The sequence below is a fragment of the Oncorhynchus masou genome, chromosome 8, assembly GCF_036934945.1.
Source record: "Oncorhynchus masou masou isolate Uvic2021 chromosome 8, UVic_Omas_1.1, whole genome shotgun sequence".
Classification (NCBI taxonomy): Eukaryota; Metazoa; Chordata; class Actinopteri; order Salmoniformes; family Salmonidae; genus Oncorhynchus; species Oncorhynchus masou.
The window spans coordinates 23,981,049-24,001,346 of record NC_088219.1 but is presented as its reverse complement, the minus strand read 5'-3'; the positions used below and the strand labels follow the sequence as shown (position 1 = coordinate 24,001,346).

Below are 20,298 nucleotides of genomic sequence, written 5' to 3'. Positions count from 1 at the left end.
CAAACACCACTCATGTACAAAACAAAACAGTTTATTTTTTGTTATCAAAACACAAAATGAATATAAATCACAAACAAATGGCACTTAAATGTTGGGTAAATGTGTTGTGAGAGTAATGTTGAACATTAATTATAGCCTACATTGCGTGCTGTACAGAAAACCCCCTATTTGTTAAAGCGAGGATATTTAAAATGTATTGACAGCCTGGGAGGACTCACTTTTTATCTCAGTGTAAAGAGAGACAATATAATTAATACTTTATCCAACATTATATCTACACACTCCAGGATAGTAACACCAGCATAAGGGATTCCCTTACGATGATTAGCTGGAAATGTCACTGCTTCCATTCTTCTTCCCGCGGCAGGCTTGCAGGGAGACGTACATCAGGGCGGTGGTGAGGAGTAGGGCGAAGAGGAAGAGCAGGGCCGCCCAGGCTCCAGGTTTCAGAGCCTTCCTCAGGCCTACGCTCTCCCCCGGCAGCAGACTGCTCAAACTGAGCATGTAGCCCAGGGCCCAGCCCACAGAGGTATCCCCTGCCTAGTGACATTTCAAACAAACACCTCAGGTTAGCCTGGGTACACTCAGAGCATTCTGATAGGCACTTGGTGCACTAGGGGTTAAAGCTGAAATGGAGAGGCTGTAGCCTAAAAATAAGTAAATTACAAACACTAACAAGACTTTGTGTAATGTCAATGATTATGCTGGTATCTGGAGTAAAATAAGGAGATCGAGAAATAAATCATATTCACATCAAGCAAGTTTACCTTTTTCTGGAAAGAAATGCGGGGGAATGAGATCTCGTCAAAGCCATAGCCTCTCGTGAAGAGCACCTTGGTGAAGACAGAAGCAGCACAGAAGTCCTGCAGACGAGGCTCCTGATCTGGGGCCAGCACCAACATCTGAAACAGGATGCAAAAATGTGTACTGCATAGCCATGAAATCCAGAAATCCATGAAAACACTGACAGGGTCTCTCACATGCATGCAGGCTCTCTCCCCTTCACACACAAATGTTTCTCTCTCTCTCTCACACACACACACACACACACACACACACACACACACACACACACACACACACACACACACACACACACACACACACACACACACAAAGAGAGGGCTGCTGACCTCATTGATGCTCATGTTACAGACAGCACGGACTGCCTCTTCCAGTTGGGCAGGGGTGGCAACAAGGATTCCTGTAGTAGTCTGTAGGAACTGGTGAATGTAGAAGAAGGCTGAGAACGCCTGATGGACAAATGGAGAGAAAGAGAGAAAAAAAGGATGAGTTATGATTAGGGTCGGAGCTGTAGTTAGGGTTAGGTTTGTGTTTTGAGGGTTGGGTTTAAGGTTAGGGTTGAACAACGATGTGGACATGAAACTAGGTTGAGGGTTGTAGTTGAAGATAGGGTTAAGGTTGATTCAACCACTGTATGGGCCCCTCCTAATGCCTCTCACCATGAAGCTGCCACTGACATTGGGCTGGAACACCTTGTCAAAGGAGCACTGGGAGAAGGGGCAGCTGTGGAAGGAGAAGATCTCAGTCATGTTGCCCAGGCAGTGATCATAGTCGCCACTGCCCTCCACAGATAGGGCTGCCTGGGGATTGTAGCCAGAGCTGGGTGTCAGGCCCACTGTGCAGGGAGAGTCAAACAATGTCCCCACCTTCATGGTGACGTTGTAGCCTGCAGGGAAGCACGGGTGGGACATTTTCCCTGTGTGACCCTGACCCTGAGAGAGAGACAGAGAGAGAGAGAGACAGAGAGAGAGAGACACAGAGAGACACACAGAGAGAGAGACACAGAGACAGAGAGAGAGACACAGAGACAGAGAGAGAGACACAGAGAGGTATTTCAAGCATTTCTCTACACTCGCATTAACATCTGCTAACCATGTGTATGTGACAAATAAATGTGATTTGATTTGAGAGAGTGAGACACAGAGAGAGAGACAGAGAGACAGAGAGAGAATTGATTACAGTAACTTGACACTTTCCTATAACAAGTAGAGACCAAGCTACAGTCATAAATGGAGTACTATGGTACTGAGGACCAATATCTATTGTTGGAATTAATGCCTGGGATGACTTTCAAATACACATGGTTATCTTAATCTGTTATAGATACAACACATAGAAACAATCTGGGGGTGATATATTAGTGGGTGGGTTTCCAATGATTTATAACAAAGTCTCTAGATTTCTTGTAACGTGACATGACTGGGAAAGACTCCGGGCCCTTGCTGGAGTGCATAAAGGTAAATACACACACTATGGAGACGGAAGGTACAGAGCGTTGCACGGTACTGCAATGTCCTTTTTCGTCACAAATACAGTCCGGGATTCGGCGCAATTTTGTACAACCTAAAAACTGAAAAGCGCCTTATCATTCCTTCTGCAGACATGGGTGCAGTGTTGTCGCTTGGTTCCTTGATCTGATATATAGACTATATTAACCAAAATCCGTCTAGACCTTCATTACCTTCTGTCTCTAGTCAGAATGCGCCTATGCCATAATCAGGAAAGAGCGGAGCCAGCTTGAGAAAATGGACCTCAATCCAGGTGTGGGAGGCAGTGTACTCCTAATTATCCCATTATCCCAACTGACACATCGAGAATATTGAAATACTGCTAGTTTTTTGTCAGCATGCTATTGCAGCCAATTGGATTCCATGAAAATGCGAATCCTAGCATTGGGGCGAGATTGCTCGTTTTTCGGGAAGAATGCGGTCATTAAAAATGAGCAGAATTTCAATCTTCTAGATAATTTCACTTATAATTCACTGTATCACAATTCCAGTGGGTCAGAAGTTTTCATACACGAAGTTGACTGTGCCTTTAAACAGCTTGGGAAATTCGAGAAATTGATGTCATGGCTTTAGAAGCTTCTGATAGGCTAATTGACATCATTTGAGTCAATTGGAGGTGTACCTGTGGATGTGTTTCAAGGCCGACCTTCAGTATATACATATGAAATGGGTAAAACAGTATGTAAACATTATTGAAGTGACCAGTGTTCCATGTCTATGTACACAGGGCAGCAGCCTCTAAGGTGCAGGGATGAGTAACCAGGTGGTAGCCAGCTAGTGACTTAGTTCGGGGCAGGGTAATGGGTGGAGGCCGGCTAGGGATGGCTATTTAACAGTCTGATGGCCTTGAGATAGATGCTGTTTTTCATTCTCTCGGTCCCAACTTTGATGCACCTGTACTGACCTCGCCTTCTGGATGATGGCAGGGTGAACAGGCTGTGAAATGGAGTGAAGCTTACAGTAAGTAGCCCTTAGGGGGTTCTGATGTTGTTGTGGCCAAACAGAGTGTTTCCTACCGTCACCAAGTGAGCCAGTAGGCGTTTGAAGACCTGGTCTCGTCCGTAGCACAGGAAGCTGTGTGTGTACAGGGAGTAGTCATGGCCATACAAACGTAGATTCATCCTGTCCCTCTTGTCCTCCACCTCGTCCTTGGTCACAAAGGTGATCTGGGTGGAAGCCCCACCAAAGTCCAGCGCCCCCACAGTCTGTCTGCCTGGGCTCAGCCAATGGCCCACAAAGCCATACTGCAGCGGGCACATAGGGACAAACATAGTAATATGAGAGGTGTGTGGGTAGCTTGTCTAGTCAGCTGTGCTGTAATGGTCACTAGAGGTCCTCAGGTAGCCATCTACTCAACCAATTAATCCTAACACAAGAATCAGCCTTAGTGGAAATCAGTCATTTGGTAGCTATAATCAATTTCCTTTCAATCTTCAAAGAATGTCTACAGAAGCTTGAAATGAAACTAACACAGGGTCCTTAAGTTTTTAACTGCTTATGGTTGCATTGAAAGAAAAGCATAATGCAGGGACCGATTTCGAACCACCATAGCAATGTTTATGCAGGATCTTTATTTACAAACAACTGTATAAATAAACACTTATTTGGGGTACCATAAATAACTACAGAATGGTGAAAGCTGAGCCATGGTACCTTGATGAAGTTCTCCAAGAGATAGTTGACAGTGACCCAGCCGTACGCTCCCTCCTCCTGGCCACTTAAGATGGCTGCCCCCTGGTAGTTAAAAGGATAGGACTGGATTGTTCGACCCACTTCTTTTAAGACCTGAGCTGACTGGACAGGGCTGGAGATACTGTTGAGAAAGGGAAATGCACCACTTCAGATACTTTAGATGCGTTAAGAGAAGGTACAGGCACGAATCAACATGGGGGTATTGACTGAACAACATTACTCAGCTTGACAACAATAACCAGTGAGGTAAAGAACTTAAGTAGAAATAGTTTAAAGTACTACTTTTACTTCATTACATTCCTAAAGAAAATAATGTACTTTTTACTCCCTACATTTTCCTTGACACCCAAAAGTACTCGTTACATTTGAAGTTCTTAGCAGGACAGGAAAATGGTCCAATTCATGCACTTATCAAGAGAATACGTGGTTATCCCTACTGCCTCTGGTGGACTCACCAAACACAAATGCATCGTTTGAAAATTGTCTGAGTGTTGGAGTGTGCCCCTGGCTAGCCGTAAATTTAAAAAACAATTAAATGTTGCCGTCTGCTTTGCTTAATATAAGAAATGTGAAAATATTTATACTTTAACTTTTGATACTTAAGTATATTTAGAACCAAATACTTTTAGACTTTTAATCATGCTATATTTTACTCTGTAACTTTCACTTTTACTTGAGTAACCTTGTATGAAGGTGTCTATACTTTAACTCAAGTGTGACAGTTGGGTACTTTTTCCACCACTGACAATAACCTATTAACGAGACACGCACACATCTCTCAATCTTGTTGTTGACTCATCTCAGAACCCCAACCTGACTCACATTTTACCCTGCAATAACACAAAGAGAAAGACAAGGCGACAATTCAATATTTTCATTTGTTAGAATCTCTTATTGTGCAACTTTGTGTGTGAATGTATTTTATAGTAACGTTATGTACAGTTGAAGTCAGAAGTTTACATACACTTAGGTTGGAGTCATTAAAACTTATTTTTCAACCACTCCTCAAATTTCTTGTTAACAAACTATAGTTTTATAAGTCAGTTCGGACATCTACTTTGTGCATGACACAAGTAATTTTTCCCACAGTTTACATACACAAAGTTGACGGTGCCTTTAAACAGCATGGAAAATTCCAGAAAATGATGTCATGGCTTTAGAAGCTTCTGATAGGCTAATTGACATCATTTGAGTCAATTGGAGGTGTACCTGTGTATGTGTTTCAAGGCCTACCTTCAAACTCAGTGCCTCTTTGCTTAAAATCATGGGAAAATCTAAAGAAATCAGCCAAGACCTCAGAATGAAAATTGTAGACCTCCACAAGTCTGGTTCATCCTTGGGAGCAATTTCCAAATGCCTGAAGGTACCACGTTCATCTGTACAAACAATAGTATGCAAGTATAAACACCATGGGACCACACAGCCGTCATTCCGCTCAGGAAGGAGACGCGTTCTGTCTCACAGAGATGTACGTACTTTGGTGCGAAAAGTGCAAATCAATCCCAGAACAACAGCAAAGGACCTTGTGAAGATGCTGGAGGAAACAGGTACAAAAGTATCTATATCCACAGTAAAACGAGTCCTATATCGACATAACCTGAAAGGCCACTCAGCAAGGAAGAAGCCACTGCTCCAAAACCGCCATAAAAAAGCCAGACTACGGTTTGCAACTGCACATGGAGAAATGTCCTCTGGCCTGAAGAAACAAAAATAGAACTGTTTGGCCATAATGACCATCGTTATGTTTGGAGGAAAAAGGGGGAGGCTTGCAAGTCGAAGAACACCATCCTAACCGTGAAGCACAGGGTGGCAGCATCATGTTGTGGGGATGCTTTGCTGCAGGAGGTGCACATCACAAAATAGATGGTATCATGAGGAAAGAAAATTATGTGGATATATTGAAGCAACATCTCAAGACATCAGTCAGGAAGTTAAAGCTTGGTGGCAAATTGGTGTTCCAAATGTACAATGACCCCAAGCATACTTACAAAGTTGTAGCAAAATGGCTTAAAGACAACAAAGTCAAGGTATTGGAGTGGCCATCACAAAGCCCTGACCTCAATCCTATAGAACAGCTCTGTCAGGAGGAATAGGCCAAAATTCACCCAAAATATTGTGAGAAGCTTGTGGGAGGCTACCCAAAACGTTTGGCAATACACTCAATTAGTATTTGGTAGCATGTAAACTTCTGACCCATTGGGAATGTGATGAAAAAATAAAAGCTGAAATAAATAATTATCTCTGCTGTTATTCTGACATTTCACATTCTTACAATAAAGTGGTGATCCTAACGGACCTAAGACAGGGAATTTTTACTAGGATTAAATGTCAGGAATTGTGAAAAACTGAGTTTAAAGTATTTGGCTAAGGTGCATGTAAACTTCTGACTTCAACACTATGTATGTAAACGTCTGACTTCGTCCGCCCCTCTGTCTGTCTCTTTGATGTACATTCTGTTAACTTTGCTTGTGTTTAAAACCATTGTGTGCAAGAGCATGAGAAATGTCTATGTGTACATATCTGCATGGACATGGGTGTCTTAGTGTAATTTTGTGTGTACATAATGTGTGTGTATCAGTGGAGGGGAGGATGACGGAATGGATGTGTTTGATACCATTCCATTCACTCCATCCCAGACATTATTATGAGTCGTCCTCCCCTCAGCTGCCTCTACTGTTGTGTATGCTTCTTTGATCAGAATGTAGGAATATGACATCCCTTGTGTTTTAAACAGGTGTGGTAGTGTTTGCTTAGAGCTTGGCAGATGAAAGGTGGGGGCTTGTTCTTGCCTGTCTGCCTCTGAGTGTGAAATCCTTACCCACTGATTGTATGTAAATAAAAAGGTACACACACACAAAGATACACAGACACAAATGCTTGTGCACTCACACTCAAACACACACACATGCATACACAAACTATAACTCACTTGAGCAGCCTCATGCCAGCGGTGGCTCCGAGGTAGACAGGTGTGAGGTGGTGCCTGGCTCTGGGGATGTCCCGCGTGGCCTGGTCCAGACAAGACTGGAGGCTTCTCCCTGCCTCTCGCTGCTGTCCCGCATAGCTAGAGATTCCTCCACCTGCATAGCGGGAACACCCAGACATACTTTATGGCAGAACAAACACCCCTCACCTGGGTGTCCATGCCCTGGTTCATGGAGCAGGATTAAGCCCAGTCAGTGACCCAGGGATCAGGTCATGCATGCCTTCCTCTAACTCAGACCAGATCAAGAGAATTCCCTGCATTCTGTGGGGCATTGAAGCAGGAGGCAGAGCTTTCTGCTCAACACATTACATTGTGAGGGAGAAGTTGGGTAGTCTCATCCCTGGGAATGCTTCTGTTCCAACACACAAAACTCACACACAAACTACTTTCCAATACAGTTAGCTAGCTTAGCTGGAGCCCGACGAATTCCAAGACAGACCAAACTGCCCAGGTGCTACCTTGAGTCTAACACCCTTGAACTCTTTGTTTCTAATACCCTGTGAGGTATAGAGGAGCAAGAAGAAGTCGAGATTTCAGTGTTTGATCCCATCATGTTATACTGATCAGAGAATCCCAGGGTATTTAAAGGTCTTAACCCATGCGGTTGCTGAAAGACAGTGAAGTACAGTAAGTGAAGCATGTATTGTTTCCTGGCACTAGCGGTACAGGTGATGACAGATGGGAGGAGCTGTTGAGGAGTTGATGTTGCTGCTTCAATCAATCAAATGTATTTATAAATCCCTTTTTACATCAGCCGATGTCACAAAGTGCAATACAGGACTCCCTAGCTGCAACCTACTTGCACTGACTTCTCTGATAACTTACTGTGCTTACTATGACTATGACATGTAGTTGTCTGAACTAACGATCTGGGTAAGAGTCTCTGCTAAATGACTAAAATGTAAATGTATATGCTGTTTACATGTACTCTAGGAGAGCTGGTGTACTTACAAATACTTCACATTAATTAAAGCAGCCAACTACCGTGATCTATACAAACACGTAACTCTTCTAGGCATGACAGGACTGGAAAACCACACAGTGCACTGAGTCACTGCGGAACTATTGACAGATCCACCGTTGCTAGGCATCTATGTTTTTCTGCTTCTTTATCTCTGGCCTTGTGTGATGAGATACCGTAACCCACACGGCGTGAACACAGCACACAATGGGGACTGTTCTTTGCCAACTGGAGCGCCCAAAAGGTTTTCTTGGGGTTAAGGTTTTGGGTAATACAGTATTTTACAATTATTATTGTTTAAAATATAAATATATATATATACACACATATATTTTTTTTTATTACCTTTATTTAACTAGGCAAGTCAGTTAAGAACAAATTATTAGTTTTAATGATGGCCTAGGAACAGTGGGTTAACTGTCTTGTTCAGGGGCAGAATGACAGATCTTCATCTTGTCAGCTCGGGGATTCAAACTAGCCACCTTTCAGTTACAAGTCCAATGCTCTAACCACTAGGCTACCTGTCACCCCATTTGCCTGCTCTTTGATAAACATTTCGGATGTAAATCTGTACTTTCTGGTACTTCAAATAATTGGTTACTCACTGGTAACACATGGTAATACTACTTGTTTTAAGTCTCAAAAGGAACAAAAGAGTAATAACAATTTAATTACAATTCTACCAAGTAATTTCTATGTAAACACTTGGTAAATAGCAGACAACCACCTGGAAGAAACCTTCCATTGGGATACTGTCTTACCCTTGGGGTGGCATTCAGTGTGCTGAGTGACCACACCCGTGCCATTCTGCTTGTCTGCCGGCCACTTGTAGATGTACATGGCTGTGTGAGAGGAGCCTGCGTCCAGGACTATCCCATACTGGGGAGAGGGATGGAGTGAAGAGAAGAGAGGGAGATTAGAGACAAATCTTGAGAAAAAGAGCTGATTTAGAATAATCCCCAAGAAAAGACAACCTAATTGGGTCTACTCCAAACCATAAAATGTTACAAACGATCAGGTGCTTGAAATCCATCTATGCCAAGACATTTAATATGGATAGAGACATCTGGAAGACATTTAACTAGATTGAAGGCCTGTCCTCTGGCTTTTATGACATCGTGTATACATTTTGGGCAGCAAGAATGTTGCTTGCATGTTTACCTCATGGTAAGATAGATGGAAAGTTGTAGAGGATGTGAAAGAGGATGAGGGAATTAATTAGGAGAAGTAAGAAGGCTCTGTCTGGTCTGAGAACAACCCATGATTGCAAATAATGAAGGAACAGTTTAGAGTGTGTACGCTCCAATCCTGATTATGCTATGAATCATAAACTCTGAACATGGTAAATTGTGTGTAAATATTCAAATGAGTAAGGCCACATTAACTTTCTAAGATACTGTCTTCTGTTAAAACCCTTGGGCCAACATCCTGCATGAGTCCACTTTGTAATGATGACATTATTACAGCGGAACTTACTATGACCAAAATATGCTGAACAAAAATATAAATGAAACATGTAAAGTGTTGGTCCCATGTTTCATGAGCTGAAATAAAAAATCCCAGAAATGTACGCACAAAAAGATTATTTCTTATGAGCACAAATTTGTTTACATCCCTGTTAGAGAGCATTTCTCATTTGCCAAGATAATCCATCCACCTGACAGGTGAGGCAAATAAAGAAGCTGATTAAACGGCATGATCATTATAAAGGTGCACCTTGTGCTGGGGACAATAAAAGGCTACTCTAAAATGTGCAGTTTTATCACACAAAACAATGCCACAGATGTCTCAAGTTTTGAGGGAGTGTGCAATTGGCATGCAGATTGCAAGGAATGACCACCAGAGCTGTTGCCAGAAAATTGAATGTTAATTTCTTTACCACAAGCCGCCTCCAACATAATTTTAGAGACTGGTCTCACAACCGCAGACAACGTGTAACCACACCAGCCCAGGACTTCTTCACCTGCGGGATCATCTGAGACCAGCCACACGGACAGCTGATGAAACTGAGGAGTGTTTCTGTCTGTAATAAAAAACAAATTCTGATTGGCAGGTCCTAGATCCCAAGTGGGTGGACCCACCCATGGCTGCGCTCCTGCCGTCATGTGAAATCCATAGATTAATTAATTTATTTAAATTTACCGATTTTCCTTGTAACTCAGTAAATTTGTTGAAATTGCGTTTTTATTGCATTTGCGTTTATATTTTTGTTCAGTATAGTTATACATCACGAAACAAATATCATAAACCAGTCAGATGCCAAACACAGTCAGGTAATTATACAAGTTTCAACAGCAGTGTCAGAGAAAGAGAGACAGCAATTAAAATATGTAACTATGGGTGTAGGACCCAAGAGCAAAGGTAAGGCAGGTGGAAGGGGGTGTTTGGGAATAGCCTACGGCAGTGGTTCCCAAACGTTTTATAATCGTGTACCCCTTCAAACATTGAACCTCCAGCTGCGTACCCCCTCTAGCACCAGGGTCAGCACACTCTCAAATGTTTGTTTTTTTTGCCATCATTGTAAGCCTGCCACACACAAAACTATACGATACATTTATTAAACATAAGAATGAGTGCGAATTTTTGTCACAACCCAGCACGTGGGAAGTGACAAAGAGCTCTTTTAGGACCAGGGCACAAATAATAATATAATAACAATCAATACTTTTGCTCTTTATTTAGCCATCTTACATATAAAACCTTATTTGTTCATCAACAATTATGAATAACTCACCACAGGCTAATGAGAAGGGTGTGCTTGAAAGGATGTACATAGACTCTCTCCAATACAACCCAACATTACAGAGTTCAGTCTTAAATAATTTCCCACAGTCTGTGCCTGTATTTAGTTTTTATGCTAGTGAGGGCTGCGAATCCACTCTCACATAGGTACAAGGTTGCAAAGGGTATCAGTGTCTTAACATTGCAATTTGCCAAGGCAGGATACTCTGAGCTCAGCCCTATCCAGAAATCTGACAGTGGCTTCTGATTAAATAAAATTTTCACAGAACCGTTTGTTGCAATTTCGATGAGGCTCTCTTGTTCAGATATCGGTAAGTGGACTGGAGGCAGGGCATTAAAGGGATAACGAATCCAGTTGTTTGTGTTGTCTGTTTCGGGAAAATACCTAATTGCGCACCCAGGTCACTCACTCGCTATATCACATTTGACATTGTCTGTAAGCTTGAGTTCATTTGCACACAAAAAAATCATACAATGATGAAAAGACCTGTGTGTTGTCCTTGTTAATGCAGATAGAGAAGCGCTCCTATTTCTTAGTCATAGCCTTCATTTTGTCCCGCACATTGAACATGGTTGAGGAGAGTCCCTGTAATCCTAGATTCAGATCTTTCAGGCAAGAAAAAACATCACCCAGATAGGCCAGTCATGTGAGAAACTCGTCATCATGCAAGTGGTCAGACAAGTGAAAATTATGGTCAGTAAAGAAAACTTTAAGCTCGTCTCTCAATTTAAAAAACTTGTTAATACTTTCCCCTTTGATAACCAGCGCACTGTATGTTGTAAAAGCGTAACATGGTCACTGCCCATTTCATTGCATTATGCATTTAATACACAAGAGTTCAGGGGCCTTGCTTTAACAAAGTTAACCATTTTCACTGTAGTGTCCAAAACGTCTTTCAAGCTGTCAGGCATTCCCTTGGCAGCAAGAGCCACTCTGTGGATGCTGCAGTGTACCCAAGTGGCGTTGGGAGCAACTGCTTGCACGCGCGTTACCACTCCACTATGTCTCCTTGTCATGGCGTTTGCCCCATCGGTAGAGATACCAACACATATTGACCACCAAAGTCCATTTGATGTCACAAAGCTGTCCAGTACTTAAAAACTATCCTCTCCTGTTGTCCTGGTTTCCAGTGGTTTGCAGAAGAGAATGTCTTCCTTAATTGACCCCCCATAAACGTAACGGACATATACCAGGAGCTGTGCCAGGCCTGCAATGTCTGTTGACTCATCCAGCCGTAACGCATAGAATTCACTGGCTTGTATGCGAAACAGTAATTGTTTCAAAACATCTCCAGCCATGTCACTGATGCATCGTGATACAGTGTTGTTTGATGAAAGCATTGTCTGTATAGGTTTTTGGGCCTTTTCCCCCAGCATTGTCTCAGCCATATCTGCAGCAGCAGGAAGAATGAAGTCCTCCACAATAGTATGGAGCTTGCCTGTCCTAGCCACTCGGTAGCTCACCATTTAAGAAGCTTCTAGCCCCTTCTTATTAATGGTATCTGTTGCTTTTATACATGTCTTACTACTCGAAAGTAATCTTAATTCTCGCTCAAAATAATCCTGAGGTTTATTTTTCAAATTGGCATGTTTTGTCTGTAAATGTCTGCGCAAGAGTGAATGTTTCATTGAGTTGTGAGATAGTACTTTTGCACATTTAACACTGTGGCTCTGGAAAGGCACTACTCCAAATATAAGTGAAACCCAAATCAATGTAGTTATCATATTTGCACCTCTTCGATGGTCCAACGTCCCTGTGTTGTTCGGTGCTTTCCTGGGTAAGGGGGCAGTTGCTCTTCATCTGCATCAGATTCACAACTGTCAGTATGCATGCTAGCTGGGCTAGCAACCAATGTAGAATTACTGATGCTAGCATTGGATGTGCTTGTGAAAGCAGAACAGCTTGTGTTCTCATCAGGTGCCGGTGTAGTACTGCTGGTAGTAGCAGTAATACCAGTAGAGCTGGTATGTGTCTCCATGGATGCCGGCCTTACTTATTTTGAACCATTCATCCATTTCCGAGCAAACGGAATAAGCAGCAGCTACGTTTGGCTACATACGGACCGTTAGTGGAATTCCCGCAACAGAGTAACGGTTAATGTGATTGGATGTTAATTATTTGACTAGGCTACCTGTATTTGACATTGCGTTGTTATTTCGCTGAACACTAGACGGTTTCATTTCATTTTTGGCAGTGAAACGAGGCTACTCAGGCGAGAAAAAATCATCACCCAAATGTATAGCCCAGTTGGAAGATCTGAATGGACTGTTTGAAAATGTGAATCACATGTTTATTTGGCGTACCACCGACGGCATTTTGCGTGTTTGGGATGCAGTCTTTTGGGAATAGCTGGCCTACAGTATCGAAGACTGTATTTACCTAATTTACCTCATGGTAAATTTGCATGTGTTTGTGTGTAAGTATTTACATGGTAATACACATATATACAGTCAGGTTCATAATTATTGACACCCTTGATAAAGAAAAAAAGGAAAGATAAAGGAAAGAAATACTGTATAAAATAAAGAATACAATGCTGAACTAATCATTTTCTAATTGTATACTAATACAAATGTTCTGAAAATAAATTTTGTTCGACTAGTAATACTTTTTTTTTAAGATAGGGGTCAAAATTATTGCCACCCCTATTTTCAATACTGAGCATTTTTCAAAAATATTTTATGTGATAGGAGAACACGCTGGGAGGGATATTAGACCATTCCTCCATACAGAATCTTTCCAGATCCTTGATATCCTTCATCTGTTCTTATGGACGGCCCTCTTCACTTCAAACCACAGATTTGAAATTGGTTTCAAGTCCGGAGACTGAGATGGCCCTTGCAAAATTTTGATTTTGTTGTCAATTAACAATTTTTGTGTGGATTTTTGATGTGTACTTGTGGCTTTTGTCTTGCTGGAAAATCCACTTGTAGCCAAGTTTGGAGGACCTTAAACATGTATACTCTGCGTGTGCTTAATTCTACAGCTAGAGGACCCCTGATATCTCCTGGAGTGAGAAGTATATATTTTTGTTTATATCTGTTGTGGTCCAGTACTGTATTTTTACTAGCTTGGGCAATCTACTTTAAGTGTTGCCTGTCTTTCCAGTGGGCTACTTGGTGTGTGAACTGCTGACTGCTCATAATTTGCAGATAGTTCTGGACACACGAACCAGAATTAAGGGGCAGGGCAATTTGTGCCTTGTTTTGGTAATCAGTGGCTGTATTGGAGGGGGAGTGGTTTCACCTCTGCTAGTCAATTAGCAATTAGTACTTCAGTCTCCCATGGTCAGCTCAGCTGAAAGTGATGGTTGTGTCAGTGGCACCGAAAACAAAGACCGTTGTTCGAGGAAAGGAGGGAGGGAGGGGAGGGGAAAGAAGGGAGGGAGGGAGGGGAGGGGAAAGAAGGGAGGGAGGGAGGAAAGGGAGGGAGGGAAGGGAGGAGAGGGAGGGAGGGAGGAAAGGGAGGGAGGGAGGAAGGAAAGGGAGGGAGGGAGGAAAGGGAGGGAGGGAGTGAGTATCTTACCAAGTTATTTTCAGATCTCAATCTTGACACTTTGATAAGCTAATTTCCTGACGATGGCTCACCACACTTCGTACTTGGCGACTTCAACCTCCCGACGACTGCATTCGATTAATTTAATTCCAATTATTTCCCCTCCTTGCCTCTTGACCCTTTCCCAATCCCCTCCAACTGACAAGGCAGGCACTACACTTGACCTCAATCTTCTCTCTCTCTCTCCCACTACTCTCCTCTTCTATCCTATCATCTCTCCCTTCTGCTAAATCCTTCTCCCTCCCACCTCCTGACTCTGCCTCTTCTACCCTACTATCCTCTCTTTCCGCATACCATGACTCGCACTGTCCGCTTTCCTCACGGGCGGCTCGGCCCTCCCCTCCTGCTCCTTGGCTGAGTAACTCATTGCAAGCTTAGAGCTTTTTTTGGCTCCCTCTCTACCTTCTCTTCCTCAGCATCTGCTGCTAAAGCCACTTTCTACAACTCTAAATTTCAAGCTTCTGCTTCTAACCCAAGGAAACTATTTTCTACCTTCTCCTCCCTCCATGCAGACAACTTTGTCAATCACTTTGAAAAGAAGGTTCACGACATCTGCTACTCATTCACTCAGCCTATTGAGTCCACTGGTCTCACTCACACAGAACTACCCTGCGACCTGACCTTTCTCCCCTCTCTCTCCAGATGAAATCCTGCAACAGTGAGGTCTGGCCTCTCAATGAACCTGCCTGCTGGACCCCATCCCCTTCTCCAGACCTTCTCTCATTCCTCACTTCCCTCATCAACTCATCCCTGACCACTGGTCGTGACACCTCTGTCTTCAAAATGGCACGAGTTGCTCCCCTCAAACACACAACACTCGACTCCTGACGTCAAAAACAATAGACCTATTCCTTTGTTTTCTTTACCAAACACTTGAGTGTGCGGTCTCTAAACTTTCTCTCACAAAGATCTTATTGACCCTAACCAGACAGGCTTCAAGACGGGTCACTCAATCGAGACTGCTCTGTGTCATGTAGGCTCGCCACAATGCCAAAGCTGCCTCTCCTCTGTTATCATCCTCCGAGATCGATCTGCTGCCTTCAACACCATGAACCATCATATCCTCTCCACTCTCTGTTTTGGGCATCTCAGCCTCTGCACACTCTTGGATTGCATCAAACCTGGCAGGCCGCTCCTACCAGGTGACGTGGAGAGGATCTGTGTCTGCACCACATACTCTCAAAACTGGTGTCCCCCAGTGCTCGGTTCTAGGCCCTCTTCTCTCTATACACCAAGTCACTTAGCGCCGTCATATCCTCACATCATCTCTTCTATCATTGCTATGCTCAACTATCCCCCCCCCCTTCTAACACCAAGGTGGCAACACTCACCTCTGCGTGCCTGGCAGATATCTCAACTTTGATGTCAGCACACCACCTCAAGCTCAACATCGACAAGACAGAGCTGCTCTTCCTGCCAGGGACGGCCTGCCAGCTCAAATAACTCCATCACGGCTGACAATTCCACAATGTCACCCTCCCAGAGTGCAAAGAAACTGGGTGTGACCCTGGACAACACCCTATCGTTCTCTGCAAACATCAAAGCAGTGACTCGCTCCTGCAGGTTCATGCTCGAAAACATCTGGAGAGTACGACCCTACCTTACACAGGAAGTGGCGCAGGTCCTAATCCAGGCACTTGTTCTCTCCCATCTGGACTACTGCAACTCGTTGTTTGGGCTCCCCGCAACTTATACAGGGCGCTGCAGCCTGCCTGGTTTTCAACCTTGCCAAGTTCATTCATGTCACCCCGCTCCTCCCCACACTCCACTGGTTTCCAGTCGAAGCTCGCATCCACTACAAGACCATGGTGCTTACCTACGGAACAGCAAGAGGAACTGCTACTCCCTACTTTCAGACCACGCTCAAACCCTACACCCCGGCACTCCGTTGTGCCACCTCCGGTCTCTTTGCCCTCCCACCCCTACAGAGTCCATGCATATCTTTTGAAAACATCTGGAACCTTACCTCTTCAAACAGTATCTTAAATAATCCTCCTCACCTTTTTGTGGCAGAGCTGGGATGAGTTGGTTATCATTTTGTATTGAGCATACATCTCCATACCCCTTGATTAATTGCGTGACATAATTTGACTGTTTTATATCATTCATAACCATACGTTCCTAAAACATTATCTACACGAGAACTGGTTTATCCTCTCCATACATTGGCGTCTAGCCATATTATTTGCTGTAATATGTTGTGCCTCTTCTGGATGATAAAATTGGAATAGCAGCCAACTCTGAAAAGCTTCACGTTAAAAAAGAGGATAATTTAAACAGGGCTCCATTGTCAAGCAACTGGAAATGTATGATTTTATTCTGTATAACAGCAAAGAGACCCCTTTGAAACACCGGATGTGTCTCTCTTAGTAGCCTACTGGATAACCAGTTTGGATTTAGTGCCTTCGGAAAGTATTCAGACCCCTTGACATTTTCCACATTGGGGTCCACCTGTGGTAAAATCAATTGATTGGACATGATTTGGAAAGGCACACGCCTGTCTATATAAAAGGTCCCACAGTTGACAGTGCATGTCAGGGCAAAAACCAAGCCATGAGGTCGAAGGAATTGTCCGTAGAGCTCAGAGACAGGATTGTGTCGAGGCTCAGATCTGGGGAAGGGTACCAAAACATTTCTGCAGCATTGAAGGTCCCCAAGAACACAGTGGCCTCCATTCTTAAATGGAAGAAGTTTGGAACCACCAAGACTCTTCCTAGAGCTGGCCGTTCGGCCAAACTGAGCAATCGGGGGAAAAGGGCCTTGGTCAGGGAGGTGACCAAGAACCCGATGGTCACTCTGATAGAGCTCTAGAGTTCCTCTGTGGAGATGGGAGAACCTTCCAGAAGGACAACCATCTCTGCAGCACTCTACCAATCAGGCCTTTATGGAAGAAGCCACTTCTCGAGAAAAGGCATGACAACCCACTTGGAGTTTGCCAAAAGGCACCTAAATATTCTCGGACTATGAGAAGCAAGATTCTCTGGTGTGATGAAACCAGGATTGAATTCTTTGACCTGAATGCCAAGCTTCACATCTGGAGGAAACCTGGCCCCATCCTTACGGTGAAGCATGGTGGTGGCATGCTTCAGCGTTAAGATTTCCCTTCACTGGAACTAAGGGGCCTAGCCCGAACCATGAAAAACAGTCCCACACCATTATTCCTCCTCCACCAAACTTTAAAGTTGGCACTATGCATTGGGGCACGAAGCGTTCTCCTGGCATCCGCCAAACTCCGATCCATCCAATGTACTGCCAGATGGTGAAGTGTGATTCAACACTCCAGAGTCCAATGGCGGTGAGTTTACACCACTCCAGCCAACGCTTGGCATTGTGCATGGTGATCTTAGGCTTGTGTGTGGCTGCTTGGCCATGGAAACCCATTTTTTGAAGCTCCCAACTAACCGTTCTTGTGCTGACATTGCTCCAGAGGCAGTTTGGAACTCGGTAGTGAGTGTTGCAACCGAGGACAGAATATTTAGACTCTACGCAGTTCAGCACTCGGCGGTCCTGTTCTGTGAGTTTGTGTGGCCTACCACTTCGTGGCTGAGCCGTTGTTGCTCCCAGACCACGGCACAATAACAGCACTTACAGTTGACCGGGGAAGCTCTAGCAGGCTAGAGATTTGAAGTACTGACTTGTTGGAAAGGTGGCATCCTATGACGGTGCCACATTGAAAGTCACGGAGCTCTTCAGTAAGGCCATTCTACTGCCAATGTTTGTCTATGGAGATTGCATAGCCATGTGTTCGATTTTAAACACCTGTGGGCAGCAGGTTTGGCTTAAATAGCCTAATCCACTCATTTGAAGGGGTGTCCACATAATTTTGTGTATATATAGAGGATTTTCAAAGAAGTTTGGATCGTCATTTTTCAGTCCTTATAGATTTGAGACATAACTGTTAATCATCAAATAGTATATTCAAGGCAATCCACCTTCCTTCACAATCCATTTTAACATATTGTACCTCAAGATCCAAATTGTTTTTGAGTAGGATCATAAAACCTTTTGAATTTCTTTACCACCGACTGCAATAGATTTTACCATCCCATTATTTTTCCCAGGGCACTTCATTAAAGATATCGAATGAGCTTCCTGAAGACAAAATATGTCATCCTTGTCCTTTAGCCATGTAAAAATTGTTTTCTTATTATCAGCATAAACAGTGGAATTATAGCTAGCTATATTTGATACACTGATTACCATGATGGGTTACATTTTAAGATACTCATCGCTGTCCTTACAACCATTTTGAGATACTTCTCCATACGAACTCTAAGTAGACCTCCAGTTGTCCTCCAATACCCCTCCCACAAAAACACATAACATTGAGATGGGTCTTCATATATTTTCTCATTTTGACTCCATACATTATGTAAGGTACATTACATAAACAGCTACAATGAAAGTAGTATTGATCAACCCTTAAGCTTCTAAGTGGGCATGTATTCACAAGACATAAAAAATAAATACAAATCCCTCATGTTCCTCTTTCACCTCCTCCCCTTTCCCCTTTGATGCTTCCTGCGTGAATCTGTCCTGTACTGATGCACCAGTGAGAGAGCGACCTTAGTGCCTCTGTAGTGGTAATTCCCTTTAATGGAGGTTATTGGTCAGTGACTGTCTCTACGAAATACAAAGAAAAAAAATATATAGTCTTGGCCAGACTTAATTGTGCTCTAGTCAACCACAAATGTAATATTTTAAATAAGGTGTGTATAAAAAAGAAGAAGATGTAACCTATATAATAACACGAATCATGATTCCATTGGTAAGTCCAATTTATTAGGTACACCCATCTAGTACTGGGTTGGATCCCACTTTACCTCCAGAACAGTCTGAATTCTCTGGGGCCTAGAAATGTTGCTCAATTGGTATCAAGGGACCTAACGTGTGCCAGGAAAACATTCCCTACACCATTACACCACCAGCCTGTACCGTTGACACCAGGCAGGATGGAGCCATGGACACATGCAGCTTACGCCAAATCCTGATTCTGCCATCAACATGATGCAAAGGAACCGGGAGTTGTCAGACCAGCAATGTTTTTCAACTCCTCAATTGTCCAGTGTTGGTGATCGGTTGCCCACTGGAGCCTCTTGTTTATAGCTGATAGAAGTGGAACCCGGTGTGGTCATCTGCTGCAATAGCCCATCCGTGACAAGGACGAGTTCTGAGATGCCGTGCTGCACACCACTGTTGTACTTAATTGTTTATTTTCTTGTTTGTGGCCCACCTGTTAGTTTGCACGATTCTTGTCATTCTCCTTCGAACCTGTCATCAACAAGCGGTTTTTGCCCACAGGACTGCTGCTGACTGGATGTGTGTGAAAAGCCCAGGAGGCCGGCTGCTTCTGAGATACTGGAACTGACACGCCTGGCACCGATGATCATACCACGCTCAGTCGCTTAGGTCACTTGTTTTGCCCATTCTAACGTCCTTTCGAAACAGTAACTGAATGCTTCAATGCCTGTCTGCCTGCTTTCTGTAGCAGGGCTCGGCCAAGTGACTACAGTTGAAGTCAGAAGTTTACATACATCTTAGCCAAATACATTCAAACTCAGTTTTTCACAAATCTTGATATTTAATCCTAGTAAATATTCTAGGATCACCACTTTATTTTAAGAATGTGAAATCAGAATAATAATAATCAGAATAATAGTAGAGTGAATTATTTCTTTCATCACATTCCCAGTGGGTCAGAAGTTTACATACACTCAATTAGTAGTTGGTAGCATTACATTTACATTGTTTAACTTGGGTCAAACGTTTCGGGTAGCCTCCCACAGGCTTCCCACAATAAATTGGGTGAATGTTGGCCCATTCCTCCTGACAGAGCTGGTGTAATTGAGTCAGGTTTGTAGGCCTCCTTGCTCACACACACTTTTTCAGTTCAGGTCAGGGCTTTGTGATGGCCACTCCAATAACTTGACTTTGTTTTCCAAAGTTGTGGCAAAATGGCTTAAGGACGACCCATTTGCGACCAAGCTTTAACTTCCTGACTGATGTCTTGAGAAGTTGCTTCATTATATCCACATCATTTTCTTTCCTT

The 20,298-nt window shown here is 43.4% G+C and overlaps 1 protein-coding gene across 2 annotated transcripts in view; it reads right to left on the bottom strand.

Annotated features, from left to right (window-relative positions):
* Nucleotides 1–15: 15 nt before the first annotated feature.
* The window catches only part of LOC135544416 (ectonucleoside triphosphate diphosphohydrolase 2-like), a 31,754-nt gene continuing 11,471 nt past the window's right edge, over nucleotides 16–20,298 (bottom strand). The window contains exons 1-9 of one of the 2 annotated variants that reach the window (XM_064972011.1): nucleotides 9,831–10,071; nucleotides 8,713–8,830; nucleotides 6,934–7,084; nucleotides 3,966–4,125; nucleotides 3,329–3,556; nucleotides 1,464–1,736; nucleotides 1,134–1,253; nucleotides 768–902; nucleotides 16–540 (exon numbers count right to left, since the gene is read on the bottom strand). In XM_064972011.1, the coding sequence (XP_064828083.1) occupies nucleotides 325–540; nucleotides 768–902; nucleotides 1,134–1,253; nucleotides 1,464–1,736; nucleotides 3,329–3,556; nucleotides 3,966–4,125; nucleotides 6,934–7,084; nucleotides 8,713–8,791 (1,362 nt within the window). In that variant the 5' untranslated portion in view covers nucleotides 8,792–8,830; nucleotides 9,831–10,071 and the 3' untranslated portion in view covers nucleotides 16–324. Of the gene's footprint in view, nucleotides 541–767; nucleotides 903–1,133; nucleotides 1,254–1,463; nucleotides 1,737–3,328; nucleotides 3,557–3,965; nucleotides 4,126–6,933; nucleotides 7,085–8,712; nucleotides 8,831–9,830; nucleotides 10,072–20,298 lie in introns of those variants that run through there. The other variant, XM_064972010.1, reaches the window with a different exon arrangement.